Source organism: Drosophila bipectinata, chromosome 3R (genome assembly GCF_030179905.1).
Source record: "Drosophila bipectinata strain 14024-0381.07 chromosome 3R, DbipHiC1v2, whole genome shotgun sequence".
In the NCBI taxonomy this organism is placed as follows: Eukaryota; Metazoa; Arthropoda; class Insecta; order Diptera; family Drosophilidae; genus Drosophila; species Drosophila bipectinata.
The window spans coordinates 26,067,885-26,089,304 of NC_091739.1; the positions used below are offsets into that span (position 1 = coordinate 26,067,885).

A 21,420-nucleotide genomic window follows, 5' to 3' on the forward strand; every position below is an offset into this window, starting at 1 on the left:
CTTTAAACCCAAAAAGAATATTTGTTTTCAATTGTATTCCGACGACAGTTTATTTTCATACTGCAAAAATATGAAGGAGGCGCGTACAGGAAGTCCGGCTTAGCTTTAGTTTATTATATATACAAATCTGTGCGTTCAAAAGTTGCGTAGAATTCTCTGCAGCAGTCTAATCCCACAATAAAAGGGATAACTTCAAAGACTTTTCGCTTGCAGGAATACACGAACTGAGCACACAACGTTGTCTTTGAAGTGAAAGTTTAAGTGCTGTTCTGCGAAAGGAACTACAAGATAGTATTCTCAGTATGCAGCATCGTACTGTAATATAGGGCCTAAAACTGTTTTTTTTTTCTTTAAAATCTACAGGTGCATAGCTTAAACCTCGATGGATGGGTTGGCGGCTTAACATGCATTTACTTCTTCTTGTTGTTTTTGTTATTTTTTCCATCGGCGGCATTCTCGATCTTGGCGCGCTTCTTTGGGTGCTCATCCTCCTCGTCCTCGGCGACTTCGTCCTCTTCCTCCTCCTCCTCCATGTCGACCACCTCCACATCGTCCTTGATGTTGTGGCCGTGGATGTAGACGGGTCCGTTGCCCTTGAGCAGCTTGAACTCCACCTTGGACTCGTAGAACTCAACATCGGGATTCACGGCGCGCGTCTCGCCGGCCTTGAGAACGGCGATCGGAATTTTCACCGAATCCTTCACTGTGTTAACCTGCGTAAGAGAACAAAGACATTAGATTCGGGCAGATAGATAGATAGATGATTCCGTCACTGCAGCCTACTCGAAGAGGCCATAGATAGTTGTTCACTTGAAGCGATCGCACGCATTTCAGATCTAAACAGGAAGATACAGCGGTTGGCCTACTTTATCGCGCTCTGTCTCTCGAAATGGAAATTCTAATCTCCGTCGGCCGACTACCTCCCCCAAACTGGAACGGTTTGTCTGATAACTGACTCTGCTGCTGCCACCGACGCACTCGACTATAGTCTATATTGAATATTAACCCCGCCGACAGACGGTCGCTTGACCATTCGCCTGCCCACGCTGAAGCGGTTCAGTTCGCCCCGAAAGGCTCTTCCGAGTGCGAATCTAACAAGTGCTCGCTAATTAATAATCATCTGAAGTAACGTGTAGTTTAAGACCTCCTCATATTGGCTTGGAACTAAAGTGCCTGGCGATCTTGTCGGCATGTGCGATAATGAAGGTAAGTGGGGGAGCGCGTCGCCTGAAGAGGATAAGTGAAAGCAGTGTGATTTCCTAAAAACCGAATCAAACTCAATTGATTTTTCGTGAATTTCTTACAAAACTAACAAGCATGTAATTACAAATGAAGCACTCGTGATGGGAAACTCTCCTCCCTTCCAGACTTGACCCAGTCAAGATCTAAACAAAGTGATGATTTATGGCAAATACTCTGTAATTAGACACCAAAAGTCTGCGCCTCAAACGTTATCTTTGAAATGTAGCTGAAATATCAGGGACAGGCTAGCTTCCTCTGAATAAACCTGTCCATCAGACTGTCACAGCCTAAGTTCCTCCCGTTTCAAAGTGCAAATGATAAATACAGAAGATATTAAATAACATAAGCCTCTGCCGGCGACAAACTAGGTAATGAGACAAGATTAAAGTCTTCCCTATCAGGCTTTCCTGGCGTTGGAAATATTTGAAACAATCCAGTTTCCTCCATGTTATTGTTCGAAAGTCACAAGACTTCCTATGAATCAATACACTTCAGGTTTCGATCAGAAGATGCGATTATACGCTTTTATGTATTTTTCACAAAAAATTTCCAATCAAGTAACCCACTTAAACGGCGCTCAAATCAAGATCTACTAGGAGGCCCCATTCCCTGCTAATCAGTTGCTCGATGGCCGATCTATTGCAGATGATCTCTACCGGGAGCGCCTCCCAAACGTTTGCGGGTCGGTGGGTTCCAAGGCCCGAACTTGCTGCAGCATTAGCACCGTTCACAAGTACCTGCCCGTCACCGACTGGCTGCCCAAGTACCAGTGGAGCTTTCTCCCCATGGACCTGGTGGCGGGTCTGACTGTGGGTCTCACTGCCGTGCCCCAGGCCATTGCCTACGGAGCGGTGGCCAATCTCCCACCCGCCTATGGCCTCTACTCGGCATTTATGGGAGGATTCGTGTATATTCTTCTAGGAACATGCAAGGACATCACAGTGGGTGAGTCACCAATAGCTCTAGATTGTGGGCCATTATTGTAACCCAACCCCCTTGAAGGCCCAACTGCCATCATGGCTACCATGGTGCGTCCGTATGTGGATGGTGACCCAGCTTATGCGGTGCTACTCTGCTTCATGTCCGGTTGCATAATATTCGTAATGGGCCTCCTGAATCTGGGAGTTCTGATGCGATTTATCTCCGTGCCGGTGACAACGGGCTTCACCATGGCTGCTGCCATCAGCATTGCCACCGGCCAGGTGAACAGCCTTTTTGGCATCAGCTCCAGTTCGAGTGGCTTCCTCAACAGCTGGATATACTTCTTCGGGCACCTATCCCAGATACGAAGAAATGATGCTATTCTTGGGTGCTGCACTTTGGTGCTCCTACTCCTGATGAGGGTGAGTGATGGTTCTCCCCCATAATCTCTTAGTTAAGGTATCTCTTTATATGTTTCAGCAAGTCAAAGACCTTCCTCTGCCATTTAAAAGTGTCTTGAAGTACATTTCCCTTTCCCGCAATGCTGTGGCGGTGGTCATAGGAATCCTGCTCTGCTATCTACTGAAAAAGGATGGTGTCTTGCCGTTCTTGGTCAGCGGCACCATCCAACCCGGTCTTCCGCCGTTCAAGCCGCCTCCATTTCATACGGAAGACCCCACCACCGGAGCACCAATAAGCTTTGGTGGCATGATTTCAAATGTTGGATCTGCATTGGCGAGCATCCCATTGCTTTCTATTCTGGAGAGCATTGCAGTGGCCAAGGCTTTCTGTAAGACACCCAGATATTATTTTCTAACAAGTTTTAAATAGTCTCCCTCTTCCAGCAAAGGGAAAGGTGCTGGACGCATCCCAGGAGATGATTGCCTTGGGAGTCAGCAATATCCTAAGCAGCTTCTTCTCATCGATGCCGATCACTGGCTCTTTCACGAGGACGGCCATTAATAATGCCAGTGGTGTGAAGACACCTCTAGGGGGCGCAGTTACAGGAGCCATTGTCCTGATGACGCTGGCGTTCCTCACCTCCACCTTCGCCTACATTCCCAAAGCCACCTTGGCGGCCATCATCATAGCAGCCATGTTCTTCATGGTGGAATACGAGACCATTGGGGAGATCTGGCGGGCAAAGAGTGAGTATACTGAAGCCCCTGCCCATCTTATAATATTTAAAACATCAATTCCTGGCAGAACGCGATATGCTTCCGTTTCTGGTAACAGTGTTCACCTGTATATTTTGGACTTTGGAGTACGGAATGGTGGTGGGCATTGTTTTCAACGCCCTCTTCCTGCTCTACAAGAGCATGAAGCCCCAGTTCCACTTGGAAAACGAAAAGGTAGCCACTTCCTAGGTTAATCAATGTCATGGGTTAATGTTTTTGTTATTCCCGACAGTATAATGGAATCGAGTTGACTGTGGCCGACATCAAGGGCAGCGTAGACTATGCGGCAGCCGAATACTTGAAGCTGGCCATTGTCTCGCACGTGACAAATCAAAAAGATACTGCCGCTGCTCCCACACTGGTGGTGATTAAGGGTCACGAGATTGCCTCAATTGATACCACCGTAGCACTGGTAATGCGACTATATTCTTCCCGAAATATGACCTTTATCTTAGTATACACCCCTCCTCTCGTTTAGAACCTCAAATCGCTTCGAGAAGATCTGGCCATGCTGCAGTGCGACCTGGTGTGCTGGAATTGGAGCATTCCGGCGGCGGGAGTGATTTGCCGCATGGACAGAAAGCTGCGCAGCATGTTTAAGTTCTCGAAAAGCTTCGCCGATCTAATGCAAATAATAGCAGACGAAGCGCAAGAATCGTGTGCCAGCATTGCCGTCGAGTTGAGTCAATAAAGTGTATTCTTTTGTCTTGTCATTATGCTAAAGCCACGTACTACCATTCCGCCCGTCATGGCTGGAGGCTCTACAACTACACAAAATAAAATATTTAAAAATTTTACTTAGCTTTTTTAATTTAAAAACTTAACTCACACCAGTAGAATCTAGTTAGTAGGTATATAGGTAGATAATTATTGTTGAGCTCCCTGCCTAATTGCTTCAGAAACCACAGACAAGTATGCCGAGGGGACTGCGTGAAAGTCAATGATATATAGCAGATGTACAGACAAAATTACCCTAACCTATGTATGTGAATGAGTAAAATGAAAAATGCCATCCGTGGAGAGTGGACAGGGGGGGGAAATAAAGGGAAACCGGTCCTTGCCCTGCCGGCAAAAAAAAGTGAAGAATAAAAAAGACCGGCGCGCGCATACACAATTTGAAATTGTGTGCAATTTATGTGCATATTGTCGTGGGATGGGGGACTCACCTCGACCACGTTGAACTCATTCTCCTTGGCCTCGGCGCCCAGCAGAATTTGTTTGATCACCAGCTTCTGTCCGCGGGCGTAATCCTCATCGCAGTCCCACGTCACAACGGTGCCTTCGCCGGTCAGAGTAACTCCTGCAAATTGGAAACATTTTTTATTATACACATATAATTTCCAGACGGAAGTGCGGTAGTCTGGGGCAGACACACTAATTAGCCAGCGGCAACCTTGACTCCAAAAACACCGGCAAGCGTTGCAGACAATTATATTTTTAAGCTACAAATACTACTTCCGCTGATGTTTTTCGATTTCGTCAAGGTGCAGAAGGCTCCAATCTTGCAATTTGTAATTACCATAGAATGATTCCTCAGCCATTGCTGCTATTTTATTAATATTAAGCCAAAGAAACTACCGGGGAACACGTGTTGAGCAAAATCTTTTGCAAAATGGTAGCTGCTCCAGGGTTGCCAGGCGTTGGAATAATTGGTTCTCCGATAGGTTAATGGTGCGATAGGTCTCGAATAAAATAGTGTTTTAAGTCAGCTAAGGAGATAATGTTAGTGGAATGTTAGTGGTTTTGTAAAGTAGATATTTCTGTATTTATTTAGCACTTCCCGAATATATATAAAATGCAAAAATTAATTTTTTTATAAGAATTTGGAAGTAAAAGATTTTTAAATAATTTGCGTTACTATCGAAAAGGCGACCTATCGATAAGCATTCCTGGCTTGAACACCAGCACTACCTAACGCTTCGTATATCTGCAGCCATCGCCGTTTTACGGGCACGTGTAGAAGTACAAAAAGTTTCCACTCTTAATTGACTGTACATCTGTGTCCGAAGGCAAATACAAATGGAATCCGAATCGTTTTATGGTGAGAATTGGCATTATTACATTTTGACGAGGGTACCGTGGACATCCCAAAGGGGAGATTCGTGTGTGCCGCCGTACTTCCAACCGGCATTTGTTCTAATATAGTTTTACTTTTTTTTCCGACTCCATCTACCTTTGACCAGGTGTTACGCTCACCGATAAAGAGCCCATTGCACAGTTCGAAGTTCCTGAAATTCCGGAGGAGTATGTGGTCCACTCCCACAAGCTCATCGTTAAACAGCTAGCCCTCGGGCCCGATGCAAAGTCCGGAGAATTCAACGTGGTGCAGGTGAGAATCGCCGTCAGCTATTATTAATCACTATTTACTAGCCGGTCATAAATCCGTAAACTGGGCCAAATTTTATTTCAATGTATCTGCAAACATGCCTCGAAAATGGTGGCCGCTTGAAGATACTCTCAAAATTTGAAGGCCGCGTCTACCGGCCTGAGACTAAAGCATCTAAAGGCTCACGTCTATACAGATTCATTAGATTTCACACATTTGGCCCAAACAAATAAACATTTGGGTTCTCCAGAAATAGCGTTAAGGTTCCATTTCATTATTTTCACCTTTTTTTTTTGTTTATGGTCACTGTATACTGTTTCATATCTCTATTATTGATAATCTTGCTTATCTGCATTACATTTTTTCCTTTCAAGTCACGTTTTATTGAGAATGTTTTAAAGTTTGTTAGATGTCATTAAAGGCTTTTAGTTCAGAGATTAAATATAACAAATTTAATTAAATCATTCACTGTTTTGTTTCAGGTGGAGACATTCACAAACGAAGATGGTGAGAAGAAGGAGGTGAAGATTCCCATTGCCGTCCTGAAAGCGGGCGAGACCCGTAGCTTAAAGCCAAATATTGAATTCCCCAACGGATCCGTGACTTTCAAGCTGGTGCAGGGCACTGGTCCCGTCTATGTCTGTGGCAAGGTAAATTCAATTATCCCAAATATCGAAATTTATGTTATGAAACAAAAAATGATTGCAGGCGGAGATGAATTTCGGAGAGTTCAACGATGGTGAAATTTACGAAGAGTATTCTGATGAGGAGGAGGACGACAGCGAATTGGAATTCGACGAGGATGCAGCTCCACAGACGAATGGAAAGAGCAATAAAAAGAACTAATATACAACGAAATCCATTAAGCTAACGATATGATAACAAAAAAAAAATCCTGAACGAAAAAATACAAATTTAGTATACAAATCAGAGACAATTCTAATTGATTTTTTTTACTTTATATGGAATTTTATTCATTATGTATAATGTTTGTTAAATTAGGATTTTTTAATACAAAATAATTGTGGCAGTATGAGAAGAATGCTCACGGAAGATAAAAAAATTCGTGCCACCGTTCTTTGTGCTAGTTACAGGCTCGTGCCACTGAGATCTTTTGGCGTGGAACGCTGAAAGAAATAAACCATTCCGTAAATCGGTCTTGAAATCAGGATTCAGATATTAGATATAACTTACCGTATATGAATTACACGACGCCTTTCGTCGCTTGGATGTATGAGGTCCAGTTTCTGACTCCACTCGATCAGCTTCATTTCGTGGCGCAGCTTTTTGCGATCGAAGTACGAAATGACACAACTGATTGGTATCCAAAACACAGCGGTGACAAGGACAACGGCCACTGGAAGGGATAAAAAATTAAATATATTTAAGACTTTTATTCGAATCCTTGCAGGGTCCCCTATAAAATTCGGTAATCATATAAGGCAATATCTTTGCAAATAATAATTATAAAACGGAAAACCTTAAACCGTTTGTAATCGAAATCTCCTTGCGCATCAAAATCTAGAAACGAAATATTTTTCAGATTTTTTGTCAAATTTTCTGTGGGATCCCCTTCAATATTTTGAAAAATGCATAGAACCACAAAATGACCCACAGTTAAAGCCATATCTTTGACAATTTTCATCCGATTCTTGAACGGAATACCTTAAACGATTTGTAGATCGATTCTCCATAAATCTGCGTCAAAATCTGGGAACGAAATATTTTTCAGATTTTTTGACAAAATTTTCTGGTGGATCCCCTTCATAATTTTGAAAAATGCATAGAACCACAAAATGACCCACAGTTAAATCCATATCTTTGACAATTTTCATACGATTCTTAAACGGAATAGCTTAAACGATTTGTAGATCGATTCTCCACAAATCTGTATAAAAATCTGGGAACAAAATATTTTTCAGATTTTTTGTCAAATTTTCTGGGGGATCCCCTTAAAAATTGTGAAAAATGCATGGAAGCACAAAATGACCCACAGTGAAGGCCATATCTTTGACAATTTTTATCCGATTCTTGAACGGAATACCTTAAACGATTTGTAGATCGATTCTCCATAAATCTGCACCAAAATCTGAGAACGAAATATTTTAAAGATTTTTTGTCAAATTTTCTGGGGGATCCCCTTAAAAATTGTGAAAAATGCATAGAACCACAAAATGACCCACAGTTAAAGCCATATCTTTGACAATTTTCATCCGATTCTTGAACGGAATACCTTAAACGATTTGTAGATCGATTCTCCATAAATCTGCGTCAAAATCTGGGAACGAAATATTTTTCAGATTTTTTGACAAAATTTTCTGGTGGATCCCCTTCATAATTTTGAAAAATGCATAGAACCACAAAATGACCCACAGTTAAATCCATATCTTTGACAATTTTCATACGATTCTTAAACGGAATAGCTTAAACGATTTGTAGATCGATTCTCCACAAATCTGTATAAAAATCTGGGAACAAAATATTTTTCAGATTTTTTGTCAAATTTTCTGGGGGATCCCCTTAAAAATTGTGAAAAATGCATGGAAGCACAAAATGACCCACAGTGAAGGCCATATCTTTGACAATTTTTATCCGATTCTTGAACGGAATACCTTAAACGATTTGTAGATCGATTCTCCATAAATCTGCACCAAAATCTGAGAACGAAATATTTTAAAGATTTTTTGTCAAATTTTCTGGGGGATCCCCTTAAAAATTGTGAAAAATGCATAGAAGCACAAAATGACCCACAGTGAAGGCCATATCTTTGACAATTTTCATCCGATTCTTGAACGGAATACCTTAAACGATTTGTAGATCGATAGAATGCATAGGGAGGAAAATATGCCTCATAAAAGACCTCATCTTTTGCATTACTAATCTTGTTTCTCAAGACAGGAAATTAGTTTTCCTTTATGGTTTTGTGTTTAAAGTACTTACTGACAATGTTGTCCTTGAGAAATCTGAGTGTCTTGGCTACGTTAATTTCCTCTATAATATCCCAGAAGCGCTCAACCACATCCTGTATGGTCTTCTCGCAAACGCCCTGTTTGGAAATCGAAATCCAAATAAAATATATGTATCCAATTACGAAGAACCCAACAAAACCCACCTTATTACAGAATCCAGTTATGCAGGGCGTGCCATCAGGCAGGACATCGGGTGGCTCCACCGGAAAGCAGGTTTCGTTGATGCTCATGCGGCAGCAACGCTTGCAGGCATCCGCAATGATGTCGCACATGCAGCTCTGCAGACCCTGGGTCTCGCAATACGGCACACACTTTCCATTCCGGCATTGCCCGCGCTCTTGGCAGATCGTCCCATCCGCCATGGCTGGCGATTTGGGGCACTCGGCATGGGCTCCAGTGCAACGAGCCTCCTGCTCACAAGTGGCGTATTGAGCCTCACGGCACTTCATTCCCGACGCCATAAACTGGCAGTTCTGGCAGCAGGGCGAGTTTTTGTCGCTGCACATGGCACCTTGATTCCGACGCAGCTTGCAGTTCTTGTCGCAGCAGGAGTCGTTGTCCTCGGTTCCCAGCAATCCAGCATCGCACTGCTCGTCGCCTTCCACGCGAAGATTGCCACAGAAGGACTCCTCCGGCTCAGAGAAGCATCTGCCAGATTTGGCCTGCAGAACCTTCCGAATGGATCGTAGGGAACATGGAGAGAATTTCTGAAAGAGATTTGTTTAGTTAAAGAGCTTTATACAAAAGTTATCCAAATAGAAACCTTGTTGTTGACATCATAGCCACTGACGGAGTAGGTGTACATGAGGAAGCTGCCACCCTGGGAAGCACTTGGCGAGCACTCCGGAATATCAGGGTCGTGCTCCGATCCCCAATTGTGTCCAAACTCATGGGCCGTGACCAAATCAGCCTCACGTGTGATGACTCTTTGTCCATAATGATTACGGGAGCTGCTCAATCCGGAGTTCAAGTACAGAGTGTAACCATTTTTAAAGTATTCTATAAAGGGTAAACAAGTTATAAAAAGTTATCGTACAGAAAGGTATTTTAAAGTGCTGAAAACCAAACAAAAGCCAGAATAAAACAAGAGAAACGCAAAGTTATAAGCCAAAATAAAATGAGAAATGTGAGTGAAGTTTTGGGATTAGCAACCTGGAGTGCAAATGCCGCCAACGGAATTGCGACGCGGGGAGCCAACGTAAGCCAAGCCCAGAATGCCGCCTTCGAACTTGAGATCGGTAAAGAGATGGGCTAGGCAGAAGTCTTTGTGGCTGTACTCCCGGGAGAAGACCTACACTTGGCGATAAATCGACGGAGACGGAGCACAGGATTGAAGTAAGAAAGAGCACAAGACAAGAATTAAATGGCCATGAGCAACGGCATCTAAACTAGAACCATGAATATACAAATATGCATTTAACGAACCTCGAGAAGATTGCGCACATCCCACTTCTCTCGGATCATGTTGTAGTGGGCTTCCCCACCGCGCAACCTGGTTGGCTCCGAGTGCACCACTATCTTCTTGATGACGAATCCCATTCCCTTGAAGCCCTCCTGGTCGGAGCGATCCTGCCACACGGTGTCGTTATAGATCTTATGCACCCGATCGATGAGGCTTATCTAGAGGTTAAAAAGAGGCTACAAAAACAGGGATATAACTCTACTGTAACTCCTTACCAAGTAGTTGATTGTGGTCTTGGTGTTACCTCCTCCCATTTCCTGAAAAAATCTATAATCCGCCACCAACAGCAGTGGACACCGAGTTTTGGTTGGAGTGTACTCGTACTGATCCGACTGACGCTTCTGACGCGAGTGGATTTCATTGTCCAACGCATCTTCGCTCTCCTTGTCTTCCAGCTCCAGACCCTCTTTGATGTAGCCACATGTTTTGGGAGTGCCTCCCGCCTCGTCCTTTACATCGGAGGACTTGTAAGCCACCATTGTGTCCTTTTTGGCCTCGGGCAGGTGTCTCCAAGAGGGCTCTATATGGTAGGTTTCATCTGGGAGGTGGATGGACATGGTCATTGTCCCATCCTCAATATGGGCCCTCACTGAAGACTCCAGTTCGCCAAAGACGCGGCCCGAATAGAAGCTATCGTGATCTGTAAGGGTCATGAATGTAGTCAACCGAGTTAAAAATGACAAGGAGTATACATACCCATATGCACCACCGTTTCATTGCCATCCGCATCCACAGCGTAGGCTCGAAATTTGCTATGTAGGACATCCCGATGGGGGTGCAAAATCAACCGGAAGTTCTTCCCCAGAGTGGTGAACTCTACTTCCTTGATGACATTAAAAGGATTTGTGCTGTGTTTGGCTCCTCGTTTGACCACTCTATGGATGACATCGTCCTTGTGGAATATCTCATAGTGGCGAAGCGTTTTTTGTAACGCAACTGAAAATGAATGAAAAACCATCCAGAATGGAAATATAGAGGGTATTTTCGACGTTCCAACTGCTTACCGCAATTTTCGACTAAAAGGCAGGCAAAGAAAACTGAGATTAATGCGAGACCACAGCAGCTAATGAATTTTGTAAACATTTTTCCCCCGCAAAAAATTTTTCTGCATTATTGATTTTTCGGATTCAAGCAGCTGAGCTACGAGTCCTGTAACAGGTTAACAGAATGTCGTTCTTTTTTATTAACAGACTGTTATTCTTCTGGTTCCAGTTCCATATCCGGTTCCGGTTCACCAATGTTATTCATTTGCGGGCTAATTTGAATCTTTTAAAGGACACTTGAAGATGCCAAGGGATAGTCGAAATTTAAATTTAATAACATCATTTCTCAAATAGCCAAATACATAAGCTTTTCGTTTATTTAATAAATAATAATTTAGTAGTTTGTATTTAATGTAGTTTCCCAATTCAAACCAATGCACCAGTTTACCGAGGATCGGCCACCACCGGAATAGGCGCCAGCTTATAATCTACCCCATAGAACTGTCCGTTCAAGGACTTACGCCTTGGCTTGGGCATGCTATAAATAGTATTTAATTAGCTTTGGAATTCAACCTGGCAGACACAATATAACATACTTTGTTGTATTAGAGCCATATATAGAAATAGTCACATATTTGCTGGGAACATTGTTCAAGAAATTCCTATAGCGGCAACGTAGGTAGGGATTTTGGCGAGTAGATAAAACCGCCCTCATGTGCTCCAGCTTGTGCTTGAAGATGGGCAGGATCGTCCAGTTATCGTCGGGCAAGTGAAGAAAATCCTTTGCCGTCTTCTGCTCGGCCTCCTTGCGCTTCTCTTCCTCCGGTTTGAACTCCAGTGCCACCTTGTCGATGTCAAATTTCATAGGCCATGCTGTAAACGGTTCACAAATTGTGTTCTGCATTCTGAATGATTTGAATAAAAAAACGAACTACACTAAAATAAACCGAATCGAAGAACACAATACAAACGCCTGCTTATCATTTATAAGTAGGGGTTGGCCTCCTTATCATACACATTTTAGTAATTTTTAAAATTTTGCTATATTTTATATTTGGCTTAAGTAATTAAATCGTTAAATATGTGTAAAATGTACAAATTCAAATGAGAATAAAGGTCAAAGGACAAAGACAAGAGGACACATTGCATTTTGAACTTAATATTAAAGTTGAAAACTAGCTAAATACTAGCTAGGATTTACATTTTACTTATGCAACTCGGCCATGTTGGCCTCGAAGATGGCCGTGTTGATCTTGTGCTTCAGGGAGATAAGAACCTCTCGGTTGCTAATCGCCCTCATCTCATTGGCCACGTACTCGCCGTATGTGGCAAACTCATCGCGCTGCGCCGGAAGGCTGACAATTGTCGGCGATGGCGGGCTGGGAACATTACCGCCGCCGGCTGGCTTAGGTGTCAGAGGGGTGTTAACTTTCGGCAGTCGCAGGTTGCTCATTGAAATACCAGGAGTCGCTGTCAGCACGCTGCTGGTTGTTCCATTCGCAGAGGATTCCAGGGAGGGTGAAATAATAGTGGAAGTATTATGTGGCGCACTAGTTTCATAATACAGTCTCTTCGGCGGATTCGGATGGAGCTGATGGGGCGTCTCATCATAGTAGGAATCATCATGCGTACTGTTATCCCTTCTTTGGATTTTTATTATTCTAGTGGGCACAGTAACGTGCACAGAATTGCTCCCAGGGTTCTGGCCCGGATTTGACTGGTAGTGTAGTTCTCCACTCTCGTTCGCCTGGAAGCTGACCGTCTCCATTTCCATCAAAGACGGCTGGTGCTGATGCTGGTGATGATCGATAGATTCCGGTTCCTCCGCCTCCTGAAGGTTAACATATCGCACATTTAGGTCTTTATTTATTTTCGGCTTGGCGTCCGAGTCCTCCAGTTCGGGTTCGTCGATGTCATCCACATCTTTGGTTGTCTCTTCTATAAGCTTCTCCAGCTCCTGGGCCCTGCTGCTTGCGTGGCTCTTGCGCATATAATCCTCATTCATGGTAGCTGTATTATTTTGTGCTGGAGTGCTGCTATTGCTGTTGTTATCCGGAGCAACCTCGCCTAAGCCGAACTTCCGGTCGTCGCCTTGCAGATCTGTTTTCAAGCGGCCTTTGGTCGATCGACACGCGTAGGGGGAGCTGAGAAACACTAGGTTCTTGAAGCCAAACCACTTGGAGTTGTAGGGTTCCTTGCGTTTCATGCGACTAATCTCGCGATGGTACTGTGTTCGCAGTGTGTGGAACTTCTTTTCCAGCTCGTTGACGGGGATATTCCCGCCCAGAACCTGACTTACTTCGGTCAGTAGCCGCTGCTTGACGTCCTTCTTTCGGTACTCATCGCAAGTCATATCCCACAGACCTCGGCGACATCGGTACTCACTGATCAGCAGCAGTGTCTTCTCTCGCGTCCACTCCATTTTTAGATCAGCTACTTTATCCGGGGCAAGAACGGTGTCGTCACCAAGGCAGAACAGAACAATGATGGCACCGGCCGGCTCCCTTTGATCGAAAATAAAGAAACGGAACGGAATTAGTGTGCAGTGGTTTTTAATAGCCCGAAGAGTTACCTCGGATCGCAAGGGAATCAGTTGGCTGGGTTTATTTTGGTTACTCCAAAGCAGGACGTTCGTCTAATCGGATGGGCTACGGGGTATGGATTCGTTAATACACAAGTTTAATATAAGTGTTGTTTTGCATTTTCAATGAGTTTTCATAAAGTTACCTCTAATTGGAGAAGTCGATGCTGGCTTTGTTTTGATTAAATTAAAAAGTATTGCATTTTTCTATGAACTTCCGATCAATAGGACACTCCCTTGTATTGGGAAAAATACATAAAACGTGTAGGTGTCTCCAGATAATACAAATAAATATCAAATTCAATTTATGTTTGTTTAAAATCACACAAAAGTGTACAGCTGCTCCCCCCTCGCGTAAAAACAAACGCTGTGTATCTGTATGGCTAGGGTTGCCAGCCCACGGCAAAACGCTTAAGACGGCCAGATCAATCGAAAGTTTAGCTTTTTCCTGCCGTTCTAGCGGGAAAGTTTTTTAATCTTTGGTAACTCTACTTCAAATGACAACAAACAATAACCAAATAAACGCGGAAACTTATATTTTACAATAATTAAACGTTATGGAAGGCAATGTAGGTAAACTGACTGAAGAATCTCGGAAACGCAAGGAAAGGCTGCAGAAATTGCGGGAACAAGTGCAAAACAAAACCGGAGAATCCAAGGATCAGAATGAAAAATTACCAAAGTCAGTAAAATTGATTACAATTTTGTATATTTTATTAAAATTTTAATTTAACTGTCAGGCCTGTCTTCCGGAGCTATAAACCTCAGAATGAGAACACTGACGGCGAGGTGTTGCCGCAGGAACCCACTGGAAACATAGAATCCGCCGTCGAGGGTCAGCTGGATCTTCTCCAGCAGCCTATGGTAATCGACGAGATAGATATTACCAATCTGGCGCCCCGCAAACCTGATTGGGATCTCAAGCGCGATGCCAGCAAGAAATTGGAACGCTTGGAGCGTCGTACTCAAAAGGCTATTGCCGAGCTCATTCGGGAAAGGCTGAAACACAACCAAATCGAGGACATCAGCCAGGCGGTAAATGTAGGCACGGCCCATGCGGGTGAAAACACTGGAGAGGATTATGACTAGAGCCGAACAATACAACTACTTTTACTGAACTTGTACAAAACGAGAATAAATTAACAATAAGTAAAACTATCGGCGATTTTCCTTGCCGGTGGGTATGTTTAATCGTTCTTTTAGTGTGAGTATCTCTGAAATTGTAAAATGGTAGATATTGGAAATAATTTTCATGAAATTGTAAATTATAGACTTACGTTTGGAATATTTCTGCTCAAGGCCTTGGGCAAATTGCCGCATAGTTTGCAGTTGCTGTGGAATTTCTTCCCTTAGCTTTTCGATTGTTATTCGAGCCTGTCGAAGTTCATCTTCCCTCAAAACCAACAGTTTTTCTTTTTCCTGGACAGCTTTCTCCTGCTGCAGTGCTACTTCAGTGCGCCAGGCTATGGTCTTCTTGTGGTTGACTAGTTCCTGGGTCTGCTTCAGTATAATCTGATTTGCTTTGGAAATTTCTTCGGAAGCCATTTCTAGAGCTTGTCGCTTCGTGTTGAGAATTTTTTTCTCAGCTTCAAGCTCCGCGGCAATATTAGCCTAGGAAAAAAAGTTAAAACAACTGATATGTGGATTTCTTTATAGTTAAATACCTTTTCTTTATTTCCCTTTTGTATGTTTTCCTGGAGTTCTGATGTGTGCTGTTTAAGGTCCTCGATTTTGTACTCCAACTTACGCTCCTGCTTCCTAGCATTAAGAATATCTACCTGTAGTTTGTCATTCTGATCTTTTAAAGTTCCGATTCTGGACTGGCACGAGGATAATTCATCACCCAGAGCTTGACAGCGCTTTTCGGTCTGTTCTTGGAGATTTTTGAGATCATTTTTGTCGAGTGTGGCCTTTTCCAGCTGAGACTGTAGACCTGATATAGCTCGACGATTTCTTTCAAGTTCATTACTGCGCTGTTCGTTCACTTTTGATACCTTTTCCTGCCATTGTTGAATCTCTGTGGCATGCTTTTCCTCGAGAACTCGGGTGTTTTCCGACAATGCTTCCCTTAATTGACTGTTTTCGGTACTCAACCGTTCCATATGGGACCGTTGGGAGTTAATTTCCACCTGAAGTTGCTGCATATTCTGCTCTAGCAAGAACTGTTTTTTGTTAGAAGCATCCAGCATGATGTTTATGTAGAATAACACTGTATTCAAAGGAGCTGATCGGCATGGTAGACACAGGTGAACTAGGTTTTTGAAGGATCGAATTTCTACAAACTGTAGGTGATAATCGTTGGATTGACCGGCACTTCCAGCAGATGCGTTTTGATCCCTGGCTGATAAATGGAGCTCTAGTTTTCCGGATTGGCAATCCTTTAGCATACGCACCACATTCTCCATGAACCCTGCAAAGGTCACATTCAGCGATTGATCCTGTTTTAGTTCATTAAAGGAGGTGCTGTCCACAGTGGTGATATACATTCGACGCTGGTCAGCTTTCTCTGCTAGGCGTAGTTGCTGTTCATAAAAGGAAAACAATAGGTTAGTTATAGCCAATAAATATCCTTATAAGAATAACTCACTATAAGCTCTTTAAAATCCATTCGCTCTGCGTACAGTAAACAAGCCCGCTTGTTAGGTCGCATCATTTCGCCCCTAAAACAAACCAACATCTCGGCGCTGGGAAGAATATTGACGACATTCTTACTGTATTCCATATTTGCAAAATAGCTGTCTTCGGAGGCTGGCGCCCACATTTTTATTAAACCGGGCGATTTTTGTCAATATTTTTTAAATTTCAAAAGTAAACAAAGCCAATTCGATGGACTTTTGGTTGATCGATAACATTAGCAGCTCGAGATGGTTCCTTATGCGTCATCGGTATTTTGGAAACTTGAAACGATGGCCACCTTAAAAGCAAATGTCAGGTGCCCATCTCTATGTTAATAAAATAGAAAGAAAAAAAATACAGCAAAACATATAGAGAAAAATAAATACATGTCTACTGTACGTAAGAGTTTAATATAAGGGCTTAGTTTAGAGTCCGAGAATCCTTATCCTAATCCTCCCCTGAAATGCATTCAAAATTCCAAGCAGACGATGAAGATGGTTTCGTTGGCAGCCGGCTGAAAACTGAACAAAAATAAAAAAAAAAGTCGAAACATAATTTTTAATTTGCATATTCGCAGACCGCGAAGGTGTTCGTGGGCAGCCTGCCTCCCGGCTGCAAGCCGGAGGAGCTACGTCGCCTTTTTTCCAACTATGGATCCGTCGTAGAGTGCGACGTGATGAACCGCTGTGCCTTTGTCCACTTGGCCAACATGGATATGGCAGACGCGGCCATCTCGGCGCTCAATGGCACGAATTTTAAAGGTCAGAACATAGTCGTAGAGGCAGGCAGACCGAAATACGGTAATGGTCCCAGGAATGGGGGTGGTGGTCGACCCTCAGAGGGTAAGTATTTTTAGCATTGCTATTCCAATCACCATAACGAATTGTTTTCAGGTCCCACCGGCAGCCCAAATAAAAGATCCAACGACACTGGAAACAACTTCAAGCGTAACAATTATCGCGAGGAAGGTGGCAGTCGCTTTTCCGGGGGAAACAAATTCAACAAGCCTAATGAGTTTGGACCAATGCGTAAGGAAGCTAACTACAGGCAGGAGCGGAGTGCACCCTACAGCAAAGGACCATCACATCCCAGCCAAAGCAAGGAGGGATTTAGGAACAACAAATTCGCCTCTGGAGACAATACCACAAAATTCGGCGAGGGAAATCGTTTTGGCAACAACCGTTTCCAGCAGCAGAGGGACCAAAACGGCAGCAGGGGATTTAGCAATATCAGCAAGGGTCCGCAAACTGGCAGAAGACCTAACTTTAAAAATAGCCCGACAAGTGGCTACGGAGGTGGTGGCAGTCAAAGTGACTACCCTACTGGTAGTTCAGGCGGAGGAAGCAACGGAGGCAGTCGGGGACCAGGCAGCAATGTTCGGCAAGATCGACGTGGCTTTGCGTTGCCAGTGGAACATCAGCATCAAGGTTTCAATCGCTTCGCTAATGGACCAATGAATTCAGGAAATAGAGGCGATGCTGGGTCAAATGGGTATGTTTGCTCTCGGCTAAACCAGATTTAACCAGTACCATTAATTTGTTATTTAATTTTTAAGGCTAAGTCCACATGGTGGGCGGGGATTTTTCAATGGGGGCGGGGGAATGAATGGCAGACGTGGTAGCAATGGACCACTTGGCAACGAATACAACAACCAAGAAGGAGGTATGGGATCGAGTAAACGCGGTGGTGGCGGAGGAAATGGTCACTTGAATGGCCTGCAAGCATATCACACGGAGTTTCCTCCTTTGGGCGGCGGTGGTGGGTCTAATGGCCCTTCACAGCGGAATCGGTAAGTATAGAAGAGTACTGACATAAGTCTATGGATATATAATGAGCATCTTCTCTTTGCAGTTTCAACGGACCGCGACCTGGGCCTAATATGGGTGGAAATAGAAGATTTTGAAGCAAGTGCTGCACTACGCAGTCCCTACTTGCAGTTGGCCACTCCTTGTGAACTCCAATTAATATTGTAATAGCCGAATTTTGTTTTCCATTGTTTCGAGCCCCGAATCTTTTAGTAAAACCGACCGGTACATTTTTTTATTTGTCCTATAGCCGTACTTTTAAGACCAAGATCAACAGTATATTTGTTATTTGTAGTTAAGATTGTTTCAATATTTAATGCAATACTTAAATAATCATATTACGTGTGTGCAACTAGAAACGAAGAGTCAATCAATACAAATCTTAAATACCAAAAATATAACTGTTGTTTTTTTTTAAATTTGAACCGTTATGTGCTATGTTACTGTTACCAGGGTTGCGTTGAAAAGTATCGAAAGCAAAGGTGTAGTAAGGTGACGAAATAGGGGTGAAATGTTGAATATATAATAGTTTTATAAATGGGTTGCTAAAACTAGTTTCGTAGGAAACAACTTAAAAAGATTTTCCACATTTAGATACAACTTAATTAAACCCCCTAATAAAATCTTGCTTACGCCACTGCTCAAAACTATCGGTATCGGGCCAACAAAGAGAGCAATATTGCCAAAATTATAAACAAGGAAGTATGACAATTGTTTAAACTTCAATTTGGCGCAGGTGTATATATGAAAACCATAGACGAGTAGATCGACAGTTGTACGGTTGAGGTAAGCCCAACCAGCCTCGGAGTTACTCCACTTCCACTCAATATAACGCAAAACCATCGCAACTGCTTAACATATGTTTTCCCGCTGGTTGCTTTCAAGTTTGGCTCAGAAAATGTGGCACTACATCCACCAGCGTTGGCTGATTTCCCTCACCGTCATTTGCCTGCTATTGGTCGGACTGGGAAATGCCCTGCACACATACGCCAATCCTGAAGGTCAGGTGCCAGATATGTTGGCCACATTGCCAGGCCAGCTTAAGTTCGTGCATGTGGTAAGAGCCAGTGGTTATTGTTGTTATTGTTTCGAGCATACCATTTTATCAAGGTTCAAACGTGTTTCTCTTTAAGATATATCGCCACGGCGACAGAACGCCCGTTGATCCGTATCCAACGGATCCGTGGAACAATCGGAAGTATTGGTCCACTGGCTGGGGACAATTGACAAATGTAAGTAATTTTTGTTATCACCTTCGCAGATATTACTAGATAGCAGGTGTCTTAACAAACTTATAGAACTCTAATCAGTCTTGTTTGTTTATCAGTATTGCGGTGTTATAAAGTATTTAGACAAAGACTGTTTATTTAAAGATAAAAGCAATGTTTATGATGAGCAATTCATGGGTTTTAAAAAGTTTCTGTATCCAAAAATTAAATTTCAAATTAAAAGTATTCAGCTAAAAGATTGAACATTTGTGATTAGCCTGTTTGAACCGCTTCTACTCATACATGTAAACAATTTGTAATCAGTTGCTTACAACTTTACTCAATATATTTACTCATTCTTTATTGTTTATTTAAAAAACACATCTATGCCTTATCACAACCTTTTTTTAATATTATTTAGCTGGGAAAGCAAGAGCACTATGAGCTGGGAAAATGGCTTCGCAATCGATACTCTTCCATCCTTAACACAAGGTACTCCAACGAGAATATCTTTGTGCAATCCACTGATGTGGATCGCACTTTGATGAGCGCTCAGTCAAACCTAGCGGGCTTGTTCGAGCCTCAGGGCGACGATGTTTGGAATCCAGAGATTAAATGGCAACCCATTCCTGTTCACACAATACCCGAGAAGGATGATTCCATTTTGGCCGCCAAGGCTCCGTGTCCAGCCTATGACTACGAGTTGGACAAACTGGAATCGTCGACAGAGTTCAAGGACCTGACTAAACACTATCAAGATCTCTTTGCCTACTTGGGCGAAAAAAGCGGACGCCCTGTAAAGACCTTCACTGATGCTCAGTACTTGAATAACACACTTTTTATTGAGAATCTCTACAACCTCACATTGCCGGGTTGGACGGATAAGGTTTTCGGGCATGAAGAGCTGACATATGCGGCGAATTTTGCATTTAGTATTGGAACTTATACACGAAAGCTGGCCAGGTTAAAGGTGGGTCCTTTGCTGAAGGATATATTCCATCGCTTTGAGGACAAAGCTTCGGGGCGTCTGGATCCAGATCGCTCTATGTGGGTGTATAGCGCTCACGATACAACTGTAGCTAACGTCTTGAATGCCCTTAAGCTATTTGAAGTGAGTTCTTTTGTTTATCTTTAAAAATTTTTAGCTTCTTAACTTAAGTGTCTCTTTAACAGCTTCATAGTCCGCCTTATGTGGCCTGCATAATGCTGGAGTTACGTGTGGATAATAGCAATACTCCCTTGGTGTCGGTTTTCTATAAGAATACCACCGCCGAACCTCAAGCACTGGATATTCCCGGATGCGGTGTGTCCTGCCCACTGAAAAAACTAGTCAAAATCTATCAAGATGTATTGCCCGAGGACTGGGAACGGGAATGCAGACGCTCCACCATGATGATGACCTACGAGGAGGCTAATTTAGGAAAGGCGACAGGTTAATTTTACCTTAAATTTCCTTTGGTGATCTGATTGTAATTTTCTTGTACTTCAATAGGTATCCTAATTTTAATTATCATGATTCTTATGTGTGCCAGTTACGCATTGATGATTTACTACCGTCGTCGAAACTACAAGCTGTATACTCCGTACTCGCAAATGGCTTAAACGCTGACTAACAGATGGATGATCCGGAAGACTAAATATTATATCTCAGAATTTAAAGCCTGCATCGGCCGGGCTTATACTTGCCAACGTGAATTGTTTTCCCATTCGCATTTTCTCCTTTTTTGAGTGACGATGTTGTTTGTTGTTGTTACTCAGTTAACTCGGTTAAGTTGTGCATTTAGTTCACAAAAATCCTTTTGGTTGTATTATAATTAGTATAATAGTTAAACCCAAGTTTGTTGGCATTTAAATGGAATAACTGCTACGTTGTTATTCAGTGAAAGAAATGGAATATAAAGACTGTGACAGGCGATCTTGAAGTTGCATATATATATATACATATATTCATATATATACATACATATATATTTACACGCATTTATACATACACATTTTTTATGAATCCACCTTGAATGAAAAAATTTACTGTATTAAAAAAAGCTCAAATCCAACCGAATCAGTTGTTTAAATATTTGTGGCTAAAGCGGCATTTCCAATATTGAAATAACGTTTTTCCTTTTGTTTAG

At 42.8% G+C, this 21,420-nt stretch overlaps 10 protein-coding genes across 13 annotated transcripts; 5 read left to right on the forward strand and 5 right to left on the reverse strand.

Moving 5' to 3' along the window:
• Positions 1–20: 20 nt before the first annotated feature.
• Positions 21–5,018, reverse strand: Nlp (Nucleoplasmin). The gene is made up of 3 exons (XM_017236508.3): positions 4,861–5,018; positions 4,508–4,641; positions 21–713 (listed from the first exon to the last, which is right to left on the reverse strand). Exons 1-3 carry the CDS (start codon positions 4,880–4,882, stop codon positions 411–413), a joined length of 459 nt encoding a protein of 152 aa, XP_017091997.1. The 5' UTR covers positions 4,883–5,018; the 3' UTR covers positions 21–410.
• Positions 1,076–4,138, forward strand: LOC108122054 (sodium-independent sulfate anion transporter). The gene is made up of 8 exons (XM_017236504.3): positions 1,076–1,206; positions 1,888–2,187; positions 2,245–2,585; positions 2,644–2,953; positions 3,009–3,311; positions 3,370–3,515; positions 3,574–3,753; positions 3,820–4,138. The coding sequence occupies exons 1-8, from the start codon at positions 1,191–1,193 to the stop codon at positions 4,030–4,032; spliced, it is 1,809 nt and encodes a 602-aa protein (XP_017091993.2). The 5' UTR covers positions 1,076–1,190; the 3' UTR covers positions 4,033–4,138.
• A 205-nt stretch (positions 5,019–5,223) lies between the features above and the next one.
• Positions 5,224–6,594, forward strand: Nph (Nucleophosmin). The gene is made up of 4 exons (XM_017236507.3): positions 5,224–5,382; positions 5,525–5,670; positions 6,150–6,317; positions 6,376–6,594. Exons 1-4 carry the CDS (start codon positions 5,361–5,363, stop codon positions 6,511–6,513), a joined length of 474 nt encoding a protein of 157 aa, XP_017091996.1. The 5' UTR covers positions 5,224–5,360; the 3' UTR covers positions 6,514–6,594.
• Positions 6,595–6,629: 35 nt separating this feature from the next.
• On the reverse strand, positions 6,630–11,286 carry Tace (ADAM 17-like protease Tace). 2 transcript variants are annotated; one of them, XM_017236501.3, is made up of 10 exons: positions 11,103–11,286; positions 10,795–11,034; positions 10,314–10,738; positions 10,062–10,256; positions 9,789–9,927; positions 9,400–9,635; positions 8,780–9,343; positions 8,608–8,713; positions 6,862–7,024; positions 6,630–6,794 (listed from the first exon to the last, which is right to left on the reverse strand). In XM_017236501.3, the coding sequence occupies exons 1-10, from the start codon at positions 11,179–11,181 to the stop codon at positions 6,752–6,754; spliced, it is 2,190 nt and encodes a 729-aa protein (XP_017091990.2). In that variant the 5' UTR covers positions 11,182–11,286; the 3' UTR covers positions 6,630–6,751. The 2 variants fall into 2 exon arrangements, with proteins under 2 accessions (XP_017091990.2, XP_017091992.2); XM_017236503.3 differs by lacking the exons at positions 6,630–6,794; positions 6,862–7,024; positions 8,608–8,713; positions 8,780–9,343; positions 9,789–9,927 and having other exon boundaries at positions 9,469–9,635.
• A 136-nt stretch (positions 11,287–11,422) lies between these two features.
• Positions 11,423–12,051, reverse strand: LOC108122008 (uncharacterized). Its single transcript, XM_017236425.3, has 2 exons — positions 11,678–12,051; positions 11,423–11,619 (listed from the first exon to the last, which is right to left on the reverse strand). Exons 1-2 carry the CDS (start codon positions 11,983–11,985, stop codon positions 11,526–11,528), a joined length of 402 nt encoding a protein of 133 aa, XP_017091914.2. The 5' UTR covers positions 11,986–12,051; the 3' UTR covers positions 11,423–11,525.
• A 134-nt stretch (positions 12,052–12,185) lies between these two features.
• On the reverse strand, positions 12,186–14,051 carry LOC108122006 (uncharacterized). Its single transcript, XM_017236422.3, has 3 exons — positions 13,809–14,051; positions 13,654–13,729; positions 12,186–13,585 (listed from the first exon to the last, which is right to left on the reverse strand). The coding sequence occupies exon 3, from the start codon at positions 13,501–13,503 to the stop codon at positions 12,286–12,288; it is 1,218 nt and encodes a 405-aa protein (XP_017091911.2). The 5' UTR covers positions 13,504–13,585; positions 13,654–13,729; positions 13,809–14,051; the 3' UTR covers positions 12,186–12,285.
• Positions 14,052–14,130: 79 nt separating this feature from the next.
• LOC108122007 (coiled-coil domain-containing protein 12) lies at positions 14,131–14,817 on the forward strand. Its single transcript, XM_017236424.3, has 2 exons — positions 14,131–14,344; positions 14,403–14,817. Exons 1-2 carry the CDS (start codon positions 14,220–14,222, stop codon positions 14,749–14,751), a joined length of 474 nt encoding a protein of 157 aa, XP_017091913.2. The 5' UTR covers positions 14,131–14,219; the 3' UTR covers positions 14,752–14,817.
• Sas-6 (Spindle assembly abnormal 6) lies at positions 14,742–16,478 on the reverse strand. Of its 2 annotated transcripts, none has more exons than XM_017236418.3 (4): positions 16,250–16,478; positions 15,327–16,184; positions 14,940–15,273; positions 14,742–14,876 (listed from the first exon to the last, which is right to left on the reverse strand). In XM_017236418.3, exons 1-4 carry the CDS (start codon positions 16,421–16,423, stop codon positions 14,818–14,820), a joined length of 1,425 nt encoding a protein of 474 aa, XP_017091907.2. In that variant the 5' UTR covers positions 16,424–16,478; the 3' UTR covers positions 14,742–14,817. The 2 variants fall into 2 exon arrangements, with proteins under 2 accessions (XP_017091907.2, XP_070136984.1); XM_070280883.1 differs by lacking the exon at positions 16,250–16,478 and having other exon boundaries at positions 15,327–16,003; positions 16,056–16,171.
• Positions 16,479–16,559: 81 nt separating this feature from the next.
• On the forward strand, positions 16,560–18,442 carry LOC108122005 (RNA-binding protein FUS). Its single transcript, XM_017236421.3, has 5 exons — positions 16,560–16,673; positions 16,856–17,120; positions 17,172–17,769; positions 17,834–18,067; positions 18,130–18,442. Exons 1-5 carry the CDS (start codon positions 16,665–16,667, stop codon positions 18,179–18,181), a joined length of 1,158 nt encoding a protein of 385 aa, XP_017091910.2. The 5' UTR covers positions 16,560–16,664; the 3' UTR covers positions 18,182–18,442.
• A 273-nt stretch (positions 18,443–18,715) lies between these two features.
• On the forward strand, positions 18,716–21,345 carry Acph-1 (Acid phosphatase 1). Of its 2 annotated transcripts, XM_017236420.3 has the most exons (6): positions 18,716–18,869; positions 18,969–19,140; positions 19,217–19,315; positions 19,713–20,402; positions 20,465–20,723; positions 20,784–21,345. In XM_017236420.3, exons 2-6 carry the CDS (start codon positions 18,982–18,984, stop codon positions 20,891–20,893), a joined length of 1,317 nt encoding a protein of 438 aa, XP_017091909.2. In that variant the 5' UTR covers positions 18,716–18,869; positions 18,969–18,981; the 3' UTR covers positions 20,894–21,345. The 2 variants fall into 2 exon arrangements, with proteins under 2 accessions (XP_017091909.2, XP_017091908.2); XM_017236419.3 differs by lacking the exon at positions 18,716–18,869 and having other exon boundaries at positions 18,928–19,140.
• Positions 21,346–21,420: the final 75 nt, after the last annotated feature.

Excerpts from the sequence above, each read along its gene's own strand:
- LOC108122054 (XM_017236504.3), top strand. Across the intron at positions 2,188-2,244 it reads ATGCAAGGACATCACAGTGG|GCCCAACTGCCATCATGGCT; the intron begins GTGAGTCACCAA and ends ACCCCCTTGAAG. Across the intron at positions 2,954-3,008 it reads TGCAGTGGCCAAGGCTTTCT|CAAAGGGAAAGGTGCTGGAC; the intron begins GTAAGACACCCA and ends TCCCTCTTCCAG.
- Nlp (XM_017236508.3), bottom strand. The coding sequence starts at position 4,882 with ATGGCTGAGGAATCATTCTATG. Across the intron at positions 4,642-4,860 it reads GGCTGAGGAATCATTCTATG|GAGTTACTCTGACCGGCGAA; the intron begins GTAATTACAAAT and ends TCCAATTTGCAG. Across the intron at positions 714-4,507 it reads ATGAGTTCAACGTGGTCGAG|GTTAACACAGTGAAGGATTC; the intron begins GTGAGTCCCCCA and ends TCTCTTACGCAG.
- Nph (XM_017236507.3), top strand. The coding sequence starts at position 5,361 with ATGGAATCCGAATCGTTTTATG. Across the intron at positions 5,383-5,524 it reads GGAATCCGAATCGTTTTATG|GTGTTACGCTCACCGATAAA; the intron begins GTGAGAATTGGC and ends ACCTTTGACCAG. Across the intron at positions 5,671-6,149 it reads GAGAATTCAACGTGGTGCAG|GTGGAGACATTCACAAACGA; the intron begins GTGAGAATCGCC and ends GTTTTGTTTCAG.
- Tace (XM_017236501.3), bottom strand. The coding sequence starts at position 11,181 with ATGTTTACAAAATTCATTAGCTGCTGTGGTCTCGCATTAATCTCAGTT. Across the intron at positions 11,035-11,102 it reads CCTTTTAGTCGAAAATTGCG|TTGCGTTACAAAAAACGCTT; the intron begins GTAAGCAGTTGG and ends ATTCATTTTCAG. Across the intron at positions 9,636-9,788 it reads TGGCGGCATTTGCACTCCAG|AATACTTTAAAAATGGTTAC; the intron begins GTTGCTAATCCC and ends TACCCTTTATAG.
- LOC108122008 (XM_017236425.3), bottom strand. The coding sequence starts at position 11,985 with ATGCAGAACACAATTTGTGAACCGTTTACAGCATGGCCTATGAAATTT. Across the intron at positions 11,620-11,677 it reads TATGGCTCTAATACAACAAA|CATGCCCAAGCCAAGGCGTA; the intron begins GTATGTTATATT and ends TACTATTTATAG.
- LOC108122006 (XM_017236422.3), bottom strand. The coding sequence starts at position 13,503 with ATGGAGTGGACGCGAGAGAAGACACTGCTGCTGATCAGTGAGTACCGA.
- LOC108122007 (XM_017236424.3), top strand. The coding sequence starts at position 14,220 with ATGGAAGGCAATGTAGGTAAACTGACTGAAGAATCTCGGAAACGCAAG. Across the intron at positions 14,345-14,402 it reads CAGAATGAAAAATTACCAAA|GCCTGTCTTCCGGAGCTATA; the intron begins GTCAGTAAAATT and ends TTTAACTGTCAG.
- Sas-6 (XM_017236418.3), bottom strand. The coding sequence starts at position 16,423 with ATGTGGGCGCCAGCCTCCGAAGACAGCTATTTTGCAAATATGGAATAC. Across the intron at positions 16,185-16,249 it reads TGGATTTTAAAGAGCTTATA|CAACTACGCCTAGCAGAGAA; the intron begins GTGAGTTATTCT and ends TTTTATGAACAG. Across the intron at positions 14,877-14,939 it reads TGAGCAGAAATATTCCAAAC|AGATACTCACACTAAAAGAA; the intron begins GTAAGTCTATAA and ends TTACAATTTCAG.
- LOC108122005 (XM_017236421.3), top strand. Across the intron at positions 17,770-17,833 it reads GGCGATGCTGGGTCAAATGG|GCTAAGTCCACATGGTGGGC; the intron begins GTATGTTTGCTC and ends TTAATTTTTAAG. Across the intron at positions 18,068-18,129 it reads GGCCCTTCACAGCGGAATCG|TTTCAACGGACCGCGACCTG; the intron begins GTAAGTATAGAA and ends TTCTCTTTGCAG.
- Acph-1 (XM_017236419.3), top strand. The coding sequence starts at position 18,943 with ATGTTTTCCCGCTGGTTGCTTTCAAGTTTGGCTCAGAAAATGTGGCAC. Across the intron at positions 19,141-19,216 it reads AGCTTAAGTTCGTGCATGTG|ATATATCGCCACGGCGACAG; the intron begins GTAAGAGCCAGT and ends TTTCTCTTTAAG. Across the intron at positions 19,316-19,712 it reads GCTGGGGACAATTGACAAAT|CTGGGAAAGCAAGAGCACTA; the intron begins GTAAGTAATTTT and ends AATATTATTTAG.